Source organism: Mytilus trossulus, chromosome 1, assembly GCF_036588685.1.
Source record: "Mytilus trossulus isolate FHL-02 chromosome 1, PNRI_Mtr1.1.1.hap1, whole genome shotgun sequence".
Classification (NCBI taxonomy): domain Eukaryota; kingdom Metazoa; phylum Mollusca; class Bivalvia; order Mytilida; family Mytilidae; genus Mytilus; species Mytilus trossulus.
The window spans coordinates 79,247,076-79,263,667 of NC_086373.1; the positions used below are offsets into that span (position 1 = coordinate 79,247,076).

At 31.9% G+C, this 16,592-nt stretch overlaps 1 protein-coding gene across 5 annotated transcripts in view; it reads right to left on the bottom strand.

The window, feature by feature from the left end:
- The window catches only part of LOC134686417 (excitatory amino acid transporter 3-like), a 47,204-nt gene that overhangs the window by 5,255 nt on the left and 25,357 nt on the right, over nucleotides 1-16,592 (bottom strand). The window contains exons 1-3 of one of the 5 annotated variants that reach the window (XM_063546096.1): nucleotides 7,901-8,158; nucleotides 1,542-2,001; nucleotides 868-910 (exon numbers count right to left, since the gene is read on the bottom strand). In XM_063546096.1, coding sequence (XP_063402166.1) covers nucleotides 868-910; nucleotides 1,542-1,993 — 495 coding nt within the window. In that variant the 5' untranslated portion in view covers nucleotides 1,994-2,001; nucleotides 7,901-8,158. Of the gene's footprint in view, nucleotides 1-867; nucleotides 911-1,541; nucleotides 2,002-2,664; nucleotides 2,803-4,215; nucleotides 4,240-5,065; nucleotides 5,180-7,900; nucleotides 8,159-16,592 lie in introns of those variants that run through there. The other 4 variants (XM_063546101.1, XM_063546107.1, XM_063546112.1 and 1 more) reach the window with 4 other exon arrangements.

Genomic DNA, 16,592 nt, shown 5'->3' on the forward strand with positions numbered 1-16,592 from the left:
TTACATAACGTATACATATATGTGTTCTCAACAGTCTCGTATGTTTACGGAAGAAATCTTCATTTCTGAATAAAAGAAAGTAAAACGTGCTATAAAAATAAGGTCGATGTCGAATAGAGAATGGAAACGGGGAATGTGAATTTAATTTAATAAATTATAGTCATTTTGTACAGTATAACATATATCAACTAATATTTTCAGTTGCACGTTACATCGGCTAGCAACTGCTCTTTCAATGATTTGTTTTAAATTCCCAAGGGTGATTTAGTTATGATAACAAGCTTGTTTGAACATCAGTCCTCCTAGGTTTGAACCATAATTTTTATGAAGTAGTTTGTCACGTCTTTTTTGTGATTCGCACTTGTAATGTCATCTTGATTTTATTTGTCTATGCAATTTCTGAGATGTATTTCTTAAACGTGTATGTTCTTAGTAAATACGTATTTTTGTTATCTACGTAAACATTATTTATACTTTAAGTAAATAAAACAGAGTTAAATGATTTATTTAAACAAAGAATAGGCATCATAAAATCGAACGATTTAGTAACACATCTTATGCATATATTTTAGTAGTAAAATAAAATCGTCTGGAAATGATCTGTTACTCACAGAAATATGGATTCCATACAGTTGTCTGTACGCCATATTCTTAATCTTATGCTATAAACATAACTTTTATTTGAGGTGGCTTCTGATCCAAGGTCATACGGTGACATTAATTTGCCAACATCCATAATCTGATAGATGGTTGCCTATTTGGCAATCATACATCATTTCTTCATTTTGTTGTATCTTTCATCTCATGTTATCAATTGCAAATATCTGTATTCATATAATTTTGTCTTGACAATTTTAAAAGTCTTACCCGTTTGAAGCATGCTTCTATTAAATTATCTGGAAAGCAGTTTCTGCAAGATAATAAGAGACAGGTTTTCATTAAAAATGCTACGCATAACACAACAGGGTTTCAAACACTTCAAATAACTCTATTTAAAAAAAAAGCCTTTACTTTTATAGTGATTATTCAAACTCTGCCCGACAGTCAGACCAGTGCCGAAGTGAGAATTCCATGTTAAATTGAGGGCATCTATTGTAAGATGTTTGTTTTCGGTGTGTATATTATAAATTTAGCCATTAAGGTAACTCTTCAGACGATTTCATGGTTAACTGTTGTGAGAAAAACAAACTAGTTATTCCTTAATACGAAATGCCCTTATGGAAGACATAACCTTATGCGTGTTCTCCTTCTGTGGCGGCCTGTTGTTCTGACTTTCATAACTGATGAACTGTATTTGAAAGCTTGGTATTTTTGTCGAAGAGCAATGTTAACCATGTAAACGTTTGAGTATGATTTCTTCCAAAAAAGATATTTAATAAATTGTTTTGGGTTTTACGAAATATGCTAAAGAAATCGTTGCACATAGAGTAAGCAGTGTATAACTACGATTAGAAAGGTAAAGCTTAACATTAAACTTAAAATGACAATATGTTTGAACATGTATAAATATTCAAAAATAGAAAATGCATGATACACATTACCTTATTAGGTCAAAAAGTGCATCCAGTGGCTCACTCTTCTTAGCCGCACCAGATTTATCTATCGTTGAACCTTTTGTCCCGGGGGAAATAGCAAGCACCATTATAATACCTAGGATGACAGCAAATAGAGTTGTAAGCATGTAATATACAACGGCACGTAATCCCATTCTCCCTGATGCCTTGGCGTCTAGAAATGCTAATGAAGATACCAAGCTTGAAATGATGAGAGGAAGAATTAACATTTTAAGCATGTTCATTAGTAAATCTCCAGGAAATCGTAAATAGTGTAATTTTCTTTTCTCGTTTGGTGACCATATTTCTCTTAATCCAATACCAAGTCCGATTCCAATGGCTACAGCTATGATCATAAGAATAATCAGCAGATTGTCAAGAATTATTTTTTTCACCCTTCCTTTTCGGTTCGGTACTTTCTGTTCTGGTTCGTTCTCCATTGTAATCACTGAAATACAAATTAAAAGTTCTCTGATAATAAAAAGTTATACACACAAATGAATTAAATTTCTAAGAGACGCGTCCGTTTAGCTTGGTGGGATGTATAATACACATTCACGTCTGGTGGTATTGGATACAACATAGAAATCACAGAGCTCTCATTCCGATCTGCCAACTTGTAGAACCTATCTTAGAACCTATTTATTTAAATCACAGAGCTCTTATTCCTATCTGCCAACTTGTAGAACCTATCTATTTGATATAGTTTACAGTTGGTTCGTCTTAAATGTGAATGACATATTTTCCACTGAATAACAAACAATCAAAAACAACTCGTACAAACATAGACCATCATACACATTTACTTTTGTCTTTCTGCTTATATTGCTTGTAATGTTGTGATGTGTTAATTCATTTTTATTTATATGATATGACACATATTACCATTTATATAAAAATGTTTTAAGTTTCTGTAGGTAAATTGTCTTTTCTAACACCAAATTTTTAGTAAGCAACAGAACTACATTTAGTTTAAACATGTTTTATTTGAAAAACATGACTAACAAATATAAGGGCAGTAACATGTATATGTTGTGTACAAGATGTAAGTTTGTACAAATTGTAATTTGTACAGGGTTTTTGTACAAGTTATAAGTTATTTGACACCTACCTTTTTGCCACAGGTGATACAGGTTTATCTTATAAGATGTACCAGTGTAATGTTTTAAATTCAAACAAATATACTTTAACCTAACATTTAATGCTATTCTCCTTGTCTTCAAACTGGAAATGAGGATACCTGAATGGTTTAAATTCTAATTTTATTTTTTTCGTTATACCATATTCATATATATACAAAATCTTTTTGTGATCTTATAATATTTTTGTATCAATGCTCAGTATTAGACTGTATTATGAAGTTGTGAAAATATGACAGAAATATGCGAAGCAAAAGACTGTGTGCTTACATCGTCCATTTTTGTCCAGCAGGTCATAAATCACTGATAACTTGTACATTACAACTTGTACACAACATATATACGGAGGAAATTTGAAATTTGAGCTTAAAAAATCGGAAGGGTATTCCTGAATTTTTTAGATATGTATATTCTACTATAATTAATAAAACAAATTTAGAACATCGCAAACTTAGTGTGTATTATATCAATATTCATATGCATATACAAGTTCTATATTAAGAGATAGTTTTTGTGTGTCATAATGGGTTTACCTAGTTTTAAAGATAAAGTTAATCGGCAAAGAAACCCAGTTTAAATGCTTTAAAATTTAAGAACTCGATATACACGAGACTGCACCTATATTTGCTTGTTTGTCAGTGGAAGAAAAAACAATATACAGATAGCTATGAAAGTGTAATATAAATTCAGAATTATAAATTCTATTGATATGATACTTGTACTTGTTTTAAATTGTAAACAGTTTATGCACTGACAGATTCTTTGTCCTACTTTCTGAGATAACGGTTTGGTAAATGTAAAAAAGTTCAAACAAAACAAAATATTTTAACAAACTATAATAGATAATATAATAAAGTTCCTTGCAATTGTTGTGCATGTAATTGACTGAAGAGTTGATGAATTATTATCTAGTTTGTACAGTAAAGTTTTTCTTGATATGTCAATACTTATCTAGTACATACATTGAAACTATTCGCTTTAATAAAATTAAGCCTTTTCTTTTTACAGAAAAGGAAAGATCAGCGGAAAAAATTGTCAACAACAAAAAGGCCACAAAACATCCATTGGATATTGGGTGTTAACTTGTTAATATTTCAGTCATAGATGCATACTTGTTTTTGTAATTGTCTTTGAACTAGCTGTACTCTCAGATCTGCACAAAGTGTTTATTGTTGTTGTAGGATGTATAAATACTCGGCCACGTCAGGTTTGTTTGTTATATGTTTTTTCTGCTTGGTATTAATCTGATGATATTGCCCTCTTTAACTGATTTTTATAGTATGTTCTGATGTTGTACTGTTATACCATGTTGGGAGAGGTTTTGGCTGCAGATCACTAGTTTAACAGAGCCAACTTCTGTGTGTGTCTCTCCAAGACAGGAGCTTGTAATTCAGTGGTTGCTGTTTGTTGCTGTTTTTTTCTTTTAGTTTTTTTTTTATACATAAATCAGGCCGTAAGTTTTAAGGTTTAAACTGTTTTAAATTTGTCATCTGGGACCATAAATAAAGGAAACAGTAGTATACCGCTGTTCAAAACTCATAAATCCATGGACAAAAAACAAAATCCTCAACTATGCGTTATGGATTTTGCTCATTTCTGAAGGCAGTGCGGTGACCTTTAGTTGATTACTGCGATGTCTGGTCTCTTGTGGTGAGTTGTCTCATTGTCAATAATTCCAAATCTTCTAATTCTTTATCTTTACCCTAGAAGTTTTTGTGAAAACTTTTAGAGTCAATATAAAAGGGTATTCAACTGACATTTTATATACTTTCTTTCTTTATAACTACAGTTTCAAATTTGCTAAAACATTGATTTTAGTTCATAATATGTAGTTATGCACAAAAATAACATTCATTTCTGTTTTCTGTTCTGGTAATAGAAGATACAATTTGGTTGAAATGCACTGGAAATCAATGAATAAGGGGAGATAACTCTGTAATTTGCTATCATTCTTACCAATTTTCTAACCGAATTATTTGATATTACCAGACACACACAAACGAAAGACTAATAATTTTTAACTCAGGATGATGGTTAGTATTAAATAGAATGATAAGCTCGGTGGGTTTTTTTCTGATCATGTTTTGATTTTTACCTAAATTGCCTGATTCTTACAAAGACTAGCACTTAAACATCTACAAAAAGTTACAAATGAGCTAGACTTATATTTATATACGTATTTTAAAGTAAAATACATAGTGTATCCTCTGTACATTTCAGATTTTAAAATGAGGACCATGTTATAAAAGAAGAAGCCTATCATTTAAATCAGACGACATCTTTTAAAGAAAAAGGTTGTAGAAATCCTACATTAAACATGATAATTATTTGTACTATTTAACATTGTAGACAAAACAACATGTATACTCTTACCTTAAAGTTTGTTTTAACTTATCACCCAAAGTAAGTCGTTTAAATCCGTCAATTTATGAGATGGAAAAACCCTTCACTCCTGGTTTAATGTTATCCGCATACAATTAAGATAAATAATTTAACCGCGAGGCATTTGTTTACTATAACATGTTTGTAAATATTCATCAAATAAGTAAAGGAGAGCTTTCAAAATGGTGACAAGTTAGGAAATTCATGAATTCATCATCGATGTCTTTATTTGTACACTTTTATTTATATAGATAATAGAGTGTTAAACAAACATAATTAAAAAAAAAGGAGAAATCACTGTCTTATATCGGCATTAGACAAAAAATCATATTGGCACGTACATTGTACCTCATAAATAAAACATCATTAAAGTAAATTGCCATTCATTAAAATCGGCAGCTTAGTTAATGGTCGAACTACGTTGTGAAAATACATGAAACAAGTAGACTTCTCACTTACTTTGAAAAAAAACCCGATATAAATTTACTTTTACCAGCAAGTGCATATCTTATATATAAAATAGTCTATCAGATTTATAAGCATGCCTTGTACTTGCATATAGTATCTCTTAATGTGTTCATACAATCCTTCGCCCTTCTTACAGTATTACAGGTAGTACAAAAATAATGTAAAAGTTTAGATTTGTGAAAGCATTATAGATTTGTCATGGACGCAACAACGAGTCGGTGGTCAGCTATATGTCTCCCCGATAATATAAAAAAGTGTTTTCCGATGAAGGAACCTGTTCATAGACGCTGTGTTCCAAAGTTAGTATAAAGTAATGTGAAAACACAACCGGTCACACTTTTAAAAATAAAAAGATGTGGTATGATGCCAATGAGACACTTCTTCACCATAGACGTAAAATAAGCAACTGTTGGTAATTGTATGACCTTCAAATATGAGACAACCCAGTACCGTACAGTGTTCCGAAATGACTTTAAAACAATCCTAACTAGAAAAACTAACGGCCATATTTATGTACATTACAACAAACATGAACACATGTGATATACAGCAACAAATAACAACCACTGAACTACAGGCTCTTGACTTCGAACAGGCACATACAATTATAGCAGAGTTATGATTCATGGTTTTGGGGCTCAAAATACTCTCTTCAACCTGAGACAATAGCGTAAATAAACCACACAAGATTGAACTATTATACAGACTGATTTAAAACGGGCTGAACTAATAAGATAGATACAGAACACAAGAATTAACGAAAACACAACAGAAACAAAGTGCATATATGAGAATACTCTCCACAAGAGAACAAATGAAACATAAAACAACTAAAGGTCATCACACGCCCTTCGATAATGATGAAATCCCATACTGCATAGTCAGCTATAAAAGGCAACGAATGACTAATGTAAAATAATTCAAACTAGAAACTAACAGCCTAATTGTCGATCAAAATAATGAACAAAGAAACAAGTATATAACACAGCAATGAACAATTACCACTGATTTACAGGATCTCGACTTGAGATAGGCACAGTGTGTTGTACTACTTTTAGGACAAATCTTATCAAAATTATAGAAAACTTCATTAGCTCTAACTCAAAATATAGACACTTTTATGTTAAGGGGGTCTTGAAATCTTTTGACAGCTTCCGAAGTGCTAATTTGTTACCTTTTTCAGCTGGACCTAATCACTACTTTATATTAATATTTATGACCCAATTTTTTTTTACGGTGTCATTTCACCCCCCCTTCTTGCTGTATGAGGAACTAAACATGGAGAAATAAATTTGGAATGGGTATAACAAAAATTGGCAAGTAACACACTGTCCACACTAAGGACTATATTCGTTTAAATAGATTATTCTTGTTTTTTAACGAAAAAATATCATCAATATAACGATAAGTATAGTTAATCGGAATTAAGAAAATTAAGTCAGGAATCTGATGTACAGTAGTTATCGTTTGTTTATGTTATTTATACGTGTTTCTCGTTTCTCGTTTTTTTATATAGATTAGACCGTCGGTTTTCCCGTTTGAATGGTTTTGGTGTGAGCCAAGGCTCCGTGTTGAAGGCCGTATACATTGACCTATAATGGTTTACTTTTATAAATTGTTTTTTGGATGGAGAGTTGTCTCATTGGCACTCACACCGCATCTTCCTATATCTAATTAAGTTATGTTTGGCCTGTAATCAGGTATGTTAGATAGTTGTCGCATTGCCACATACCTCTGCCGAACCGCTGAAAAGGTTAATGTAACGTACAGAAAGCAAAACACTCACAATCTGATGAAGTGATGTAAAGACCCTATTTGGACTAGATGTGCATGCAAATGAATTTAATCTGCACAGACAAATAGACGAACCTCTCAAGCAAATTGCGTTCAAAAATAATTTATCGAATGAGTTTAATTTGTATTAATGTATATTGATATTATCCCGGGATAAAGATTCCGTTATACCTACAGGAGAAGAAAGCTCCCAATCGTAAAGCTCAAAAATACAAATCAGCTGTTTTAATGTAAACTTAGTCTTATAAAATTGAGAATGAAATCGGGAAATGTGTCTAAGAAAGAACAATTCGACCAAAGGGCAGAAAACATTCGAAGTCCCCTAATGGCGATCCAACATCACGTCGGCGGGCTTCAGCTGACCCATAAACAAAATGTGTTCTAGTTCAGTGAAAATGGACGTCACACATAACTCCAAAACATATAAATGACCTAAAACATGTCCAGAATTCAAAAGCGCTATTAACTTTTATTGAAATGCATAAACTTTCCCGATAACTTATATAGATATATATATTTATGATTTTTAAGATAGAATTTTCAAATGCGTTTCATCTTTCTTACCTTATGTTGTAAATTCTAGCCTTGTACAAATGTATGATTGTTTACAAAATATCTTAAAGTTATCCTCACACAATCACAGACTTATAAGCCAATGTTTGGTCACCCATAAAAGATCATTATTGTTAAATGACCAGGTCATTCTCTTTTAGTGTTTGCATTTACTGATCGTTGTATTTTAAATGTATTTGAAATAAATATCCGCTTCAAAATTTTTAAGTTGTCAGATTGTTACCTGTTATGGTAAATACGTCCTTGATGACCGAATTGTTTTTCACACCATAAGTTAGCATACAAAATATTCAATTGATCAAAAAGTTACTAAAAATAAACCGTGATCACTTGGAAACTGGAAACGCATGCATTTGAAACACATTAGAAAATGGAAAAATACACACAAGTATGTCCTTTGTATTATAATTAATTAATTTCTATATACAACGTGAAGATACAATATAAGAAGATAGCTCTAATAATATACTTTCAGATCAGAAAAAGAGAACAATTTGTTTTCTAATCTTGTTTCATAATGAAATAGGTAAATTCACAACACATTCTATTACAAAAGTTACCTAATCATTCGTGAGTTATCTCCCTTTATGTTGCAAAGTTCAATATACGAATGAAACGGTATGATTTGCATATACTAAGTACATTCGATATTTGCACATTTCATTAAAGATCTAGACCGAAACAGGAGGACTCCCTTACATTGGTTACTAGATAATATATTAATATTAACTCAATGTACGTCTGCTAAATGTTTCGTTCAGTACATATTTGAAAAATAACTGGATCTGACTATAATTATCGTATGTCCATTTTGGTCAAACATCTACCCATGTGTTAAAGTCATACCTGCCAACTGTCACTTTTTGCGGGGAATTTTTCACATGGAGGCTTCAAAATTATTTTTTAAAGAGAAATTATGTCCACGATTTTAACAAAACAATTAATTTTACAATGAATTGAGTCTTATAAAAGTATGAAGAAGCCAAAAAAAAACCCAACATTACACTGAATTTGAAAGCCCCTTTGAAAGTTTTTTAGGAGTATGGCAGCCATCTTGCACGCAAAACTCCAATGGGCATGAATGAAAACTTGGCAAGTATGTAAAGTGTTTATTATACATCAATGGTTCAAATTTCTGCGTTTTATTGAATCCAGGTTACAAAAATTTATCATCCAAGGATTCATTTAAATAAATATATTTAACTTTTACAATTATATATATATGTTCCGGACCATATGGATATTGGGACCATACGCGTATGGTCATGACCATATGGGTATATACTCATATGGTCGGACCGTACGCGTATGGTCGCGGTAATTAACAGGTACAATTATGCTTACCTATTTATATAACCCTTCTAGTTTTCACGTCATTAAAAAGACACTACCAAAGGTCATTTTTTACATTAAAAATTAGTAAGAACAAGATTAACGAAATAAAATAAGCAGTTTCACACAATAAATTTCATCACTAGTCAAAACTATAGTAAACACATTTTTTCATTACTGATATGTTATTACGAGTGAATGGCAAAATGTCGACCTGGGTAGATAACTTCCAAAAATAGCTTAATGAACTGTTACACAAGAAGTCAACTGTTTTACTACAACCTGACGTAAAAGTCGACAGGATAAAGAGTCTAATAAATTGCTTACTTTTGAAATTTGATATAATTAGCATTAGCAGTGCAATATTCATAATTTTTTAAATTAACACGTGTTTTGTTTTAAAAATAAAAATGAATGACGTCACCGGCAAGAACATTTATTTAGTTCATTTTTCAAAAATGTGATGTACTTCAGTCATGTTACGTTATTGGAGATCTAGAGCTTTTTCACCGTAGAGACATCAGAATGACCCAGGACCCAAGAAAAGCTAAGGTACCGTGTGGACGTAAATGTCACCATACGCATCCATGCAAGAAAAAATAGCGATGAAAACTGACTTTGGCATCAATATATAATGTTATTTGAAATGTAAATAATACAATTGAATTTAGCAATCATTGTTATTTTATAAAGGTTTCTCATGCATATTATTGAAAAAATACCTATATGGTCCAAATACTCATATGGTCCGGAAACATATACAACATATTCCTACCTTAATAAGTCGAACTTATATCATTACTCAACTCAAAATACAAAATGGCGTGTTATTAAACTTCTAAGTAGATAGATCACTTGTATTCGTACATATCATAAATTAAAGAAATATGACTTTGATAAAAGTAGATGAACATTTTATATTTAATCAAATAGCAATAAAATAATTACGTTAACATTTGCAGACAGCTGTTACTATAAAGATTATCAGTACGTCAATTCACATACAATTATATAATTAGTACTTTTGAGATCAGTCTTTTCAGTAAAAAATTGTAGAGGTTTACTGTAGTTATATTATAGCCCACTAACAACTGGCTATCTTGAATGTCTAGAAAAGCAAGAAATGCATTTTTTAGCACATATTATACAACCATTATTGTTTTGAACTGATTTATAAGTAGCGATATCATAGCATAGCAGAAAGAAAAACGCACAAACGTAACGGCCCCGTTGCCACCATTCTTAAAAGGTTTAAATCACATTCTAAGGATGATAGTGTCGATAATAAACTATTGAACAGAGGTCAATACATGCGAAACACCTTTGTTTTTACGCCAATATAGTCCCTGGTGTACGCGCTTATTGAAAAAAGGGTCTTCAAGTAATTTGACGAACTTTGAGAAAAGTGGAACAGCATTTTGGCGCTTTGAACTTCCCGACATTTTAGACACTGTGAATAGCAAACACTTCAATTATTTCCGTTCATAATATTTCTCATCATCTTCAAATTCCAACGAATACAGAAAACAAAATGCAATCTATAGCGCGATATAAGGTATGGTGTTTGCTCATTACTGAAGGTCATGTATATGATTTCCTGCTATTGTCTCATTAACAATCATACCAAATCTCCTTCTTTATACATTTAAAAAAAATGAATATTGGACATATGACAGGTATAACTATGTGTACAATACATTTTAGATATTACACCTGAAGCTGTGAGTATTCTAAAAAGGATGAGAATACATTTGAAAGTTAAAATAATAAATAAGCCATCAACCATGTCGACACAAATAATTCAAATAAAAAAGCAGTAAGATATGACACAAGATAACCTTCATCGAGGTATCTAAATATATCTTTGGAAATGCTCATGAATATGTAGTGGGGTGTAACTTTTTTTTTATTTATCTTAAACTAGGGTCAATGCAATCAGCATTGTGTGTAACATTTGATTGTTTTTACATGTTGCATATGACAGATACAGTAAAAAAAAGGATTCCATTAAAGACTGTGTCTCGAATACGATTGTTGAATATTAGAGTAAATGAGCAATGTCAATTGTAAAAAAGCTAGTCCAGAATTAAAAAAAAAACGAAACTGTCTCTTTTTATGATATTCCTCGATCTTTAAGATTAGCTCTTGTCTAAGTTTCATAACACAAAGACTGAAAAATAAATTAAAGAAAGATGTTTTCAAAATTTTCTTTCCGACATCATTCAATGTCAACCGATCTTAACCGTAAACTTGTAGGCTAGACACAAACACATATATCTTTTTTTTTTTTTTTACTTCATTGACATTTTTATATAAATACCTTAATTAAAAGTTAATAGATTCAGTATGTTAACCAGTGAAACAACTATCCATCAAAGTTCAAATGAAATAGATGTAGTCAATAAAAGGCAATCGTTCGATATGTAACAATGATAAAAGCCCATACCGTAAACTTAGCAATAAAAGACCCGTAAAAATTGATATGAAAATGCGAAATATGAAAAACATCAATTGAGAAAACTAACGCGCTAATTGTCAACAAAACAAATTACGAAAAAAAAAATATGAAATACATAAACCAACGACAACCACTGACATACAGGATCCTGGTTTTGGACAGGCAAATGAGGAATGTGGCTTGTTACGCATGGTTATGAACACTAAACCCTCCCCTAACTATTAAAATATGTAGAAAAGGCTTAAATCATTAGATCGATTCAAAGGATACAAACGTTAAAAAAACACATACGGGAGTGGCAGGGTATTTATCCATCCCTCATCCCTAAGCCGACTATTAAACAGACCTGGAAAGGTATTATTTTGGTTATTCCATCCTGGGAGTTTCTTGTATATCCCAGAAATAGTTGTCACCTTTTTTACTCCAATTGATCATTAAATTTTTCAGATTTTCAAAGGTTTCTAAGACATTTATCTGCTGCTGTCACCCTATAATTTTCTTTTTAATAATGATAATGCTTTGCCGTGGCGTCAGAATTTTAAAATTATCAAAGATAATGACGACGGAGAATTAATATATATATATATATTTTAATTAAATGGTAGACTCGTGTGTTATTTGTCTCATTAGTGCATTTTATCTTTTGATAATCAATGATATACGTTATAAACTTTGTTATTAATATGGTATAATGAAAGATTAGGCTAGCAGAAGCATGATAATTTTTTTCCGGACGATTATGCAGGGGTCTTGTTATGAAATGTTATATAGTGGAAATGTAATTTCTGGCGACTAGAATACGGATACTACGCTTTACAAGACTTCTACATGACTTAGTAGAAATAATTGAGTAGTCACTGTGTCCGGGACCCGGTTGATTTTTTTTTGGAAACCAAATAAAACCGGCTGTTTTGTCGAGTGACCTATTTTTTTTTTATACTATACTTTATTTTACACATACAAACTAGTTGGTAATGCATTAGAACGAATATATTTTACAGATTATTTGTACAAAAAAAATCTGTCTCTTTATGTGCATTATAGATATAGGAAAATGTGTGAGTGCCAATGAGACAACTCTCCATCCAAGTAACAATTTAAAAAGTAAACCATTATAGGTTCAAGTACGGCCTTCAACACGGAGCCTTGGCTCACACCGAACAACAAGCTATAAAGGGCCCCAAAATTACTAGTGTAAAACCATTCAAACGGGAAAACCAACGGTCTAATCTATATAAACAAAACGAGAAACACGTATATATTACATAAACAAACGACAACTACTGTACATCAGATTCCTGACTTAGGAGAGGTGCAAATATTTGCAGCGGGATTAAACGTTTTAATGAATCCAAACCTTCTCCCTTTTTCTGAAACAATAGCATAACATCACAACATAGAAAAACACACGATAAAATATCAATTGGCAGACTTAACTCAATCAAAAAACGTATGATTACACAATGAACGAATAAATTTGATCTGCGATATCTGAATACAAATGCACAGTTGCAGTTAATTATACATGTATTGTGTTGTTTTAACATAATATTTTGGAGTATAGTGTGACGTTTTCACTGAACTAGTACACATTTTTATTAATGGCCAGCTGAAGTACGCCTCCGGGGTGGGTTTTTCGCTCTGTGGAAGACTCAGTGGTGACTTTCGGCTGGGTTTTTTTTGCACTTTAAGCAGGTTGGTCTCTTTGACACATTCCCAATTTCCATTCTCAATTTCTTTCAACGGAAGGAGTCTGGGGAAGTTTTTGTGAAGTGTAGAAACGTCAAATGATTTAATACTATTGCAAGATGAAGAGTCTTAGATTGTATGTATTCTTAAAGATCTGATTCACGCCACCTTTAAAATCACTTTTAAAAGCACGGATTTGATTATTAATAGAATTGATGTTAATGATTTAGAAAGAGGTTGCGTGGAGCACTTTGGACCCAGCAAATTAACATTGTTTGTAAGAACACGCATGCATTTAAAACATTTGACTTTTTTACACCGTACACAAGTATTCAATTATTCCCCATTCCAAACTAAAGTACAACTTGAAAGAGTTGGTATTGAGTTGTTTCATAAAAAAATAATGGCGATAAGGGATACATTATACTTATCTGAAACTGACATTATCGAGATGCGGCATTCTAATGGGAATCAATTGTGCCCTCTTCTTACCGACTTGTTTCTTTCGTGTATTATTATGAGGCCGACTTAATAAAGGAGCTTAGGAAGAAAGATAAGAAGTTAGCAATATTCTTTAACTTTACTTTCCGCTATATAGATTGTGTTCGCTCACTAAATAATTAAAAATTTGGTCACTATGTTGAACGCATCTATCCCTTTGAAATAGAGATCAAGAATACAACAGATACAGTTAAGTCGGCCTCATACATTGACTTGGATCTAGAAATTGACAATGAGAGTCGATTGAAAACTAAACTTTACGACAAAAAAGATGATTTCAGCTTCACAATTGTGAAATTTCCATTTATAAGTAGCAACATTTTAGCAGCGTCAGTTCTTCATATTTCATTCAAAATTCCAAAAAAAACTCCGCCATAATATGAATGTGCCTGTCCCAAATCACGAGCCTGTAATTCAGTAGTTGTGGTTTGTCGCTGTACATCATATTGTTTTCGTTCATTATTTTGACATGAGTTACACTGCTAGTTTTTCGTATGACATATCTCATTTATGGGCCTTCTATAACCTACTATGCGTCATGGATTTTTCTTATTGTGTAACTTCTGTGTAATTTTGATACTGTAGGAGAGTTATCTCATAAGTAATTAAACCATATCTTCTTATTTTTATATGTAACAGGTCTATTTTTATCCAGAATTTCCCGTCGCGGGGGTATATGTTAAGTTTTGAATTGAATTGTTATAAGCTCATAGAAAAAAAGAAAAACATGGGGAGAGGTATCCATCAATGACACAAAATCAGTAAAAAAGGAAAGAAAACACACAAAAAGCAAAGGCATTGCTCTCAAGGTCACAGTGAGGCCTTCAAGAAAGTGAAAAAAAATCTTTCACCTCCTTGCAAAATGCGGCCGGTTTGCGCGGATTTTGTTACAAAATAATTCCGACAAAACGCGCGTCTGGCGTTTTAAATTATAATCCTGGTAACTTTGATAATTAGGTGTTGATATTCATGTCAACACCGAAGTGATGACTAGTGGTGTAAATAGTAATATTATTTATATGGTCATTTTTATAAATTTCCTGCTACAAAACTTTGAATATTTCGAAAAACTAAGGATTTTTTTATTCCAGGAATAGATTACCTTAGACTTAGTTGGCACAACGTTTGGGAATTTTGGATCCTCAATGCTCTTCAACTGTGTACTTGTTTGGCTTTATAACTATTTTGATCTGAGCGTCACTGATTGGTCTTATTTATACGATAGTCTTGTCTATTATATTGTAATCCTGGTACCTTTGATACAAATGTACCTATTTACACCACTGGGTCGACGCCACTGCTTGTGGACGTTTCGTCCCCGAGGGTATCACTATCCCAGTAGTCAGCACTTCGGTGTTGACATGCATATTAATTATATGGTCATTGTTATAAATTTCCTTTTACAAAACTTTGAATTTTTCGAAAAACTAAGGATTTTCTTATTCCAGGAATATATAACCTTAAGCGTATTAGCACAACCTTTTGGAATTTTGGGTCCTCAATTCTCTTCAACTTTGTACTTGTAGAGAAAAGAGAACATTGTAATAATATTTTTCCATTTTTTTTCAATATACGACGTTAGATGTAAAATTATTAACAACTTGACGTTACATTTTGTTAGCATACAAAAATGCTTTGAAAAATCTGACTTGCTAATTTCCAGAAAAAAATCACCTATCATTTAATTATCAATTATTTTTTTTCTTCTTGATTTTTTGATTGGTTTAAAATGCGTATATTTAAACAATCCTTATTTGCTCGCTTATTCTTCATTGCGAGAAGATAGACTAAAGGAATTAACAAATACAGTACAAGGTATGTATAGCATAGGCAAAGAGGAACCTGATAGTCAGTGGTTGTCGTTTGTTGATGTGCTTCATAAGTGTTTCTCTTCTCAATTAAACACTATTCATTCTGGTGGCCCTTTATAGCTTGTTGTTCGGGGTAATCCAGAATTCAACACCAGAGATCAAATGACATAGAAAATAACAACTCTAATTACAATGAGTAAAACTCAGACCTCGTAGTAGGCTGCAAAAGTCCGAAAAATGGGAAATGTAAAACAATTCAAACGACAACCACTAATGGGAAATGTAAAACAATTCAAACGACAACCACTAATTTCCAGGCTCCGGACTTGAAACAGGTTCATACAGAATGTGGCAGAATTAACAATATTGTATATCAAACATTTCAAATTCCAAATGAATAGTATATTAAATGCCATTGACGTGCAATTGCAACTTAAAACACTACCCAGTGTTTGATATTTAACATTTATACATCATTAGAATGATCGAAAGCGAAAGAAAATAATAAAAAAAACGAAAATTAATCGCAAATTTCGTGAAAATACGTTGCCCAAAATATATCAAGAATTAATTCAGACCCATTCCCAGTGCCATTGCTCTTAATTCTATTTTTACCAAATCATTTAAAAATTTGTTTTTCAAAGATTAACGAAGACGGCAATATATTACAATCCACAAATAAAAAAAAAACACCAATAAGCATGGTAGGACGTTGAAATGGCACTGAGTGAAAAATCACCATTTTATGAAAGCGTGGAAAACTGTAACCAGTATTCAATCAACTGTTCTATTGCAAAACTTTAGATTGAAATTATGTAATTTATAAAAATGTCATTGTCAAAGTTTTAGTTCATGAATGTGACCTACCGAATTAGACTATTTACCGGATTTG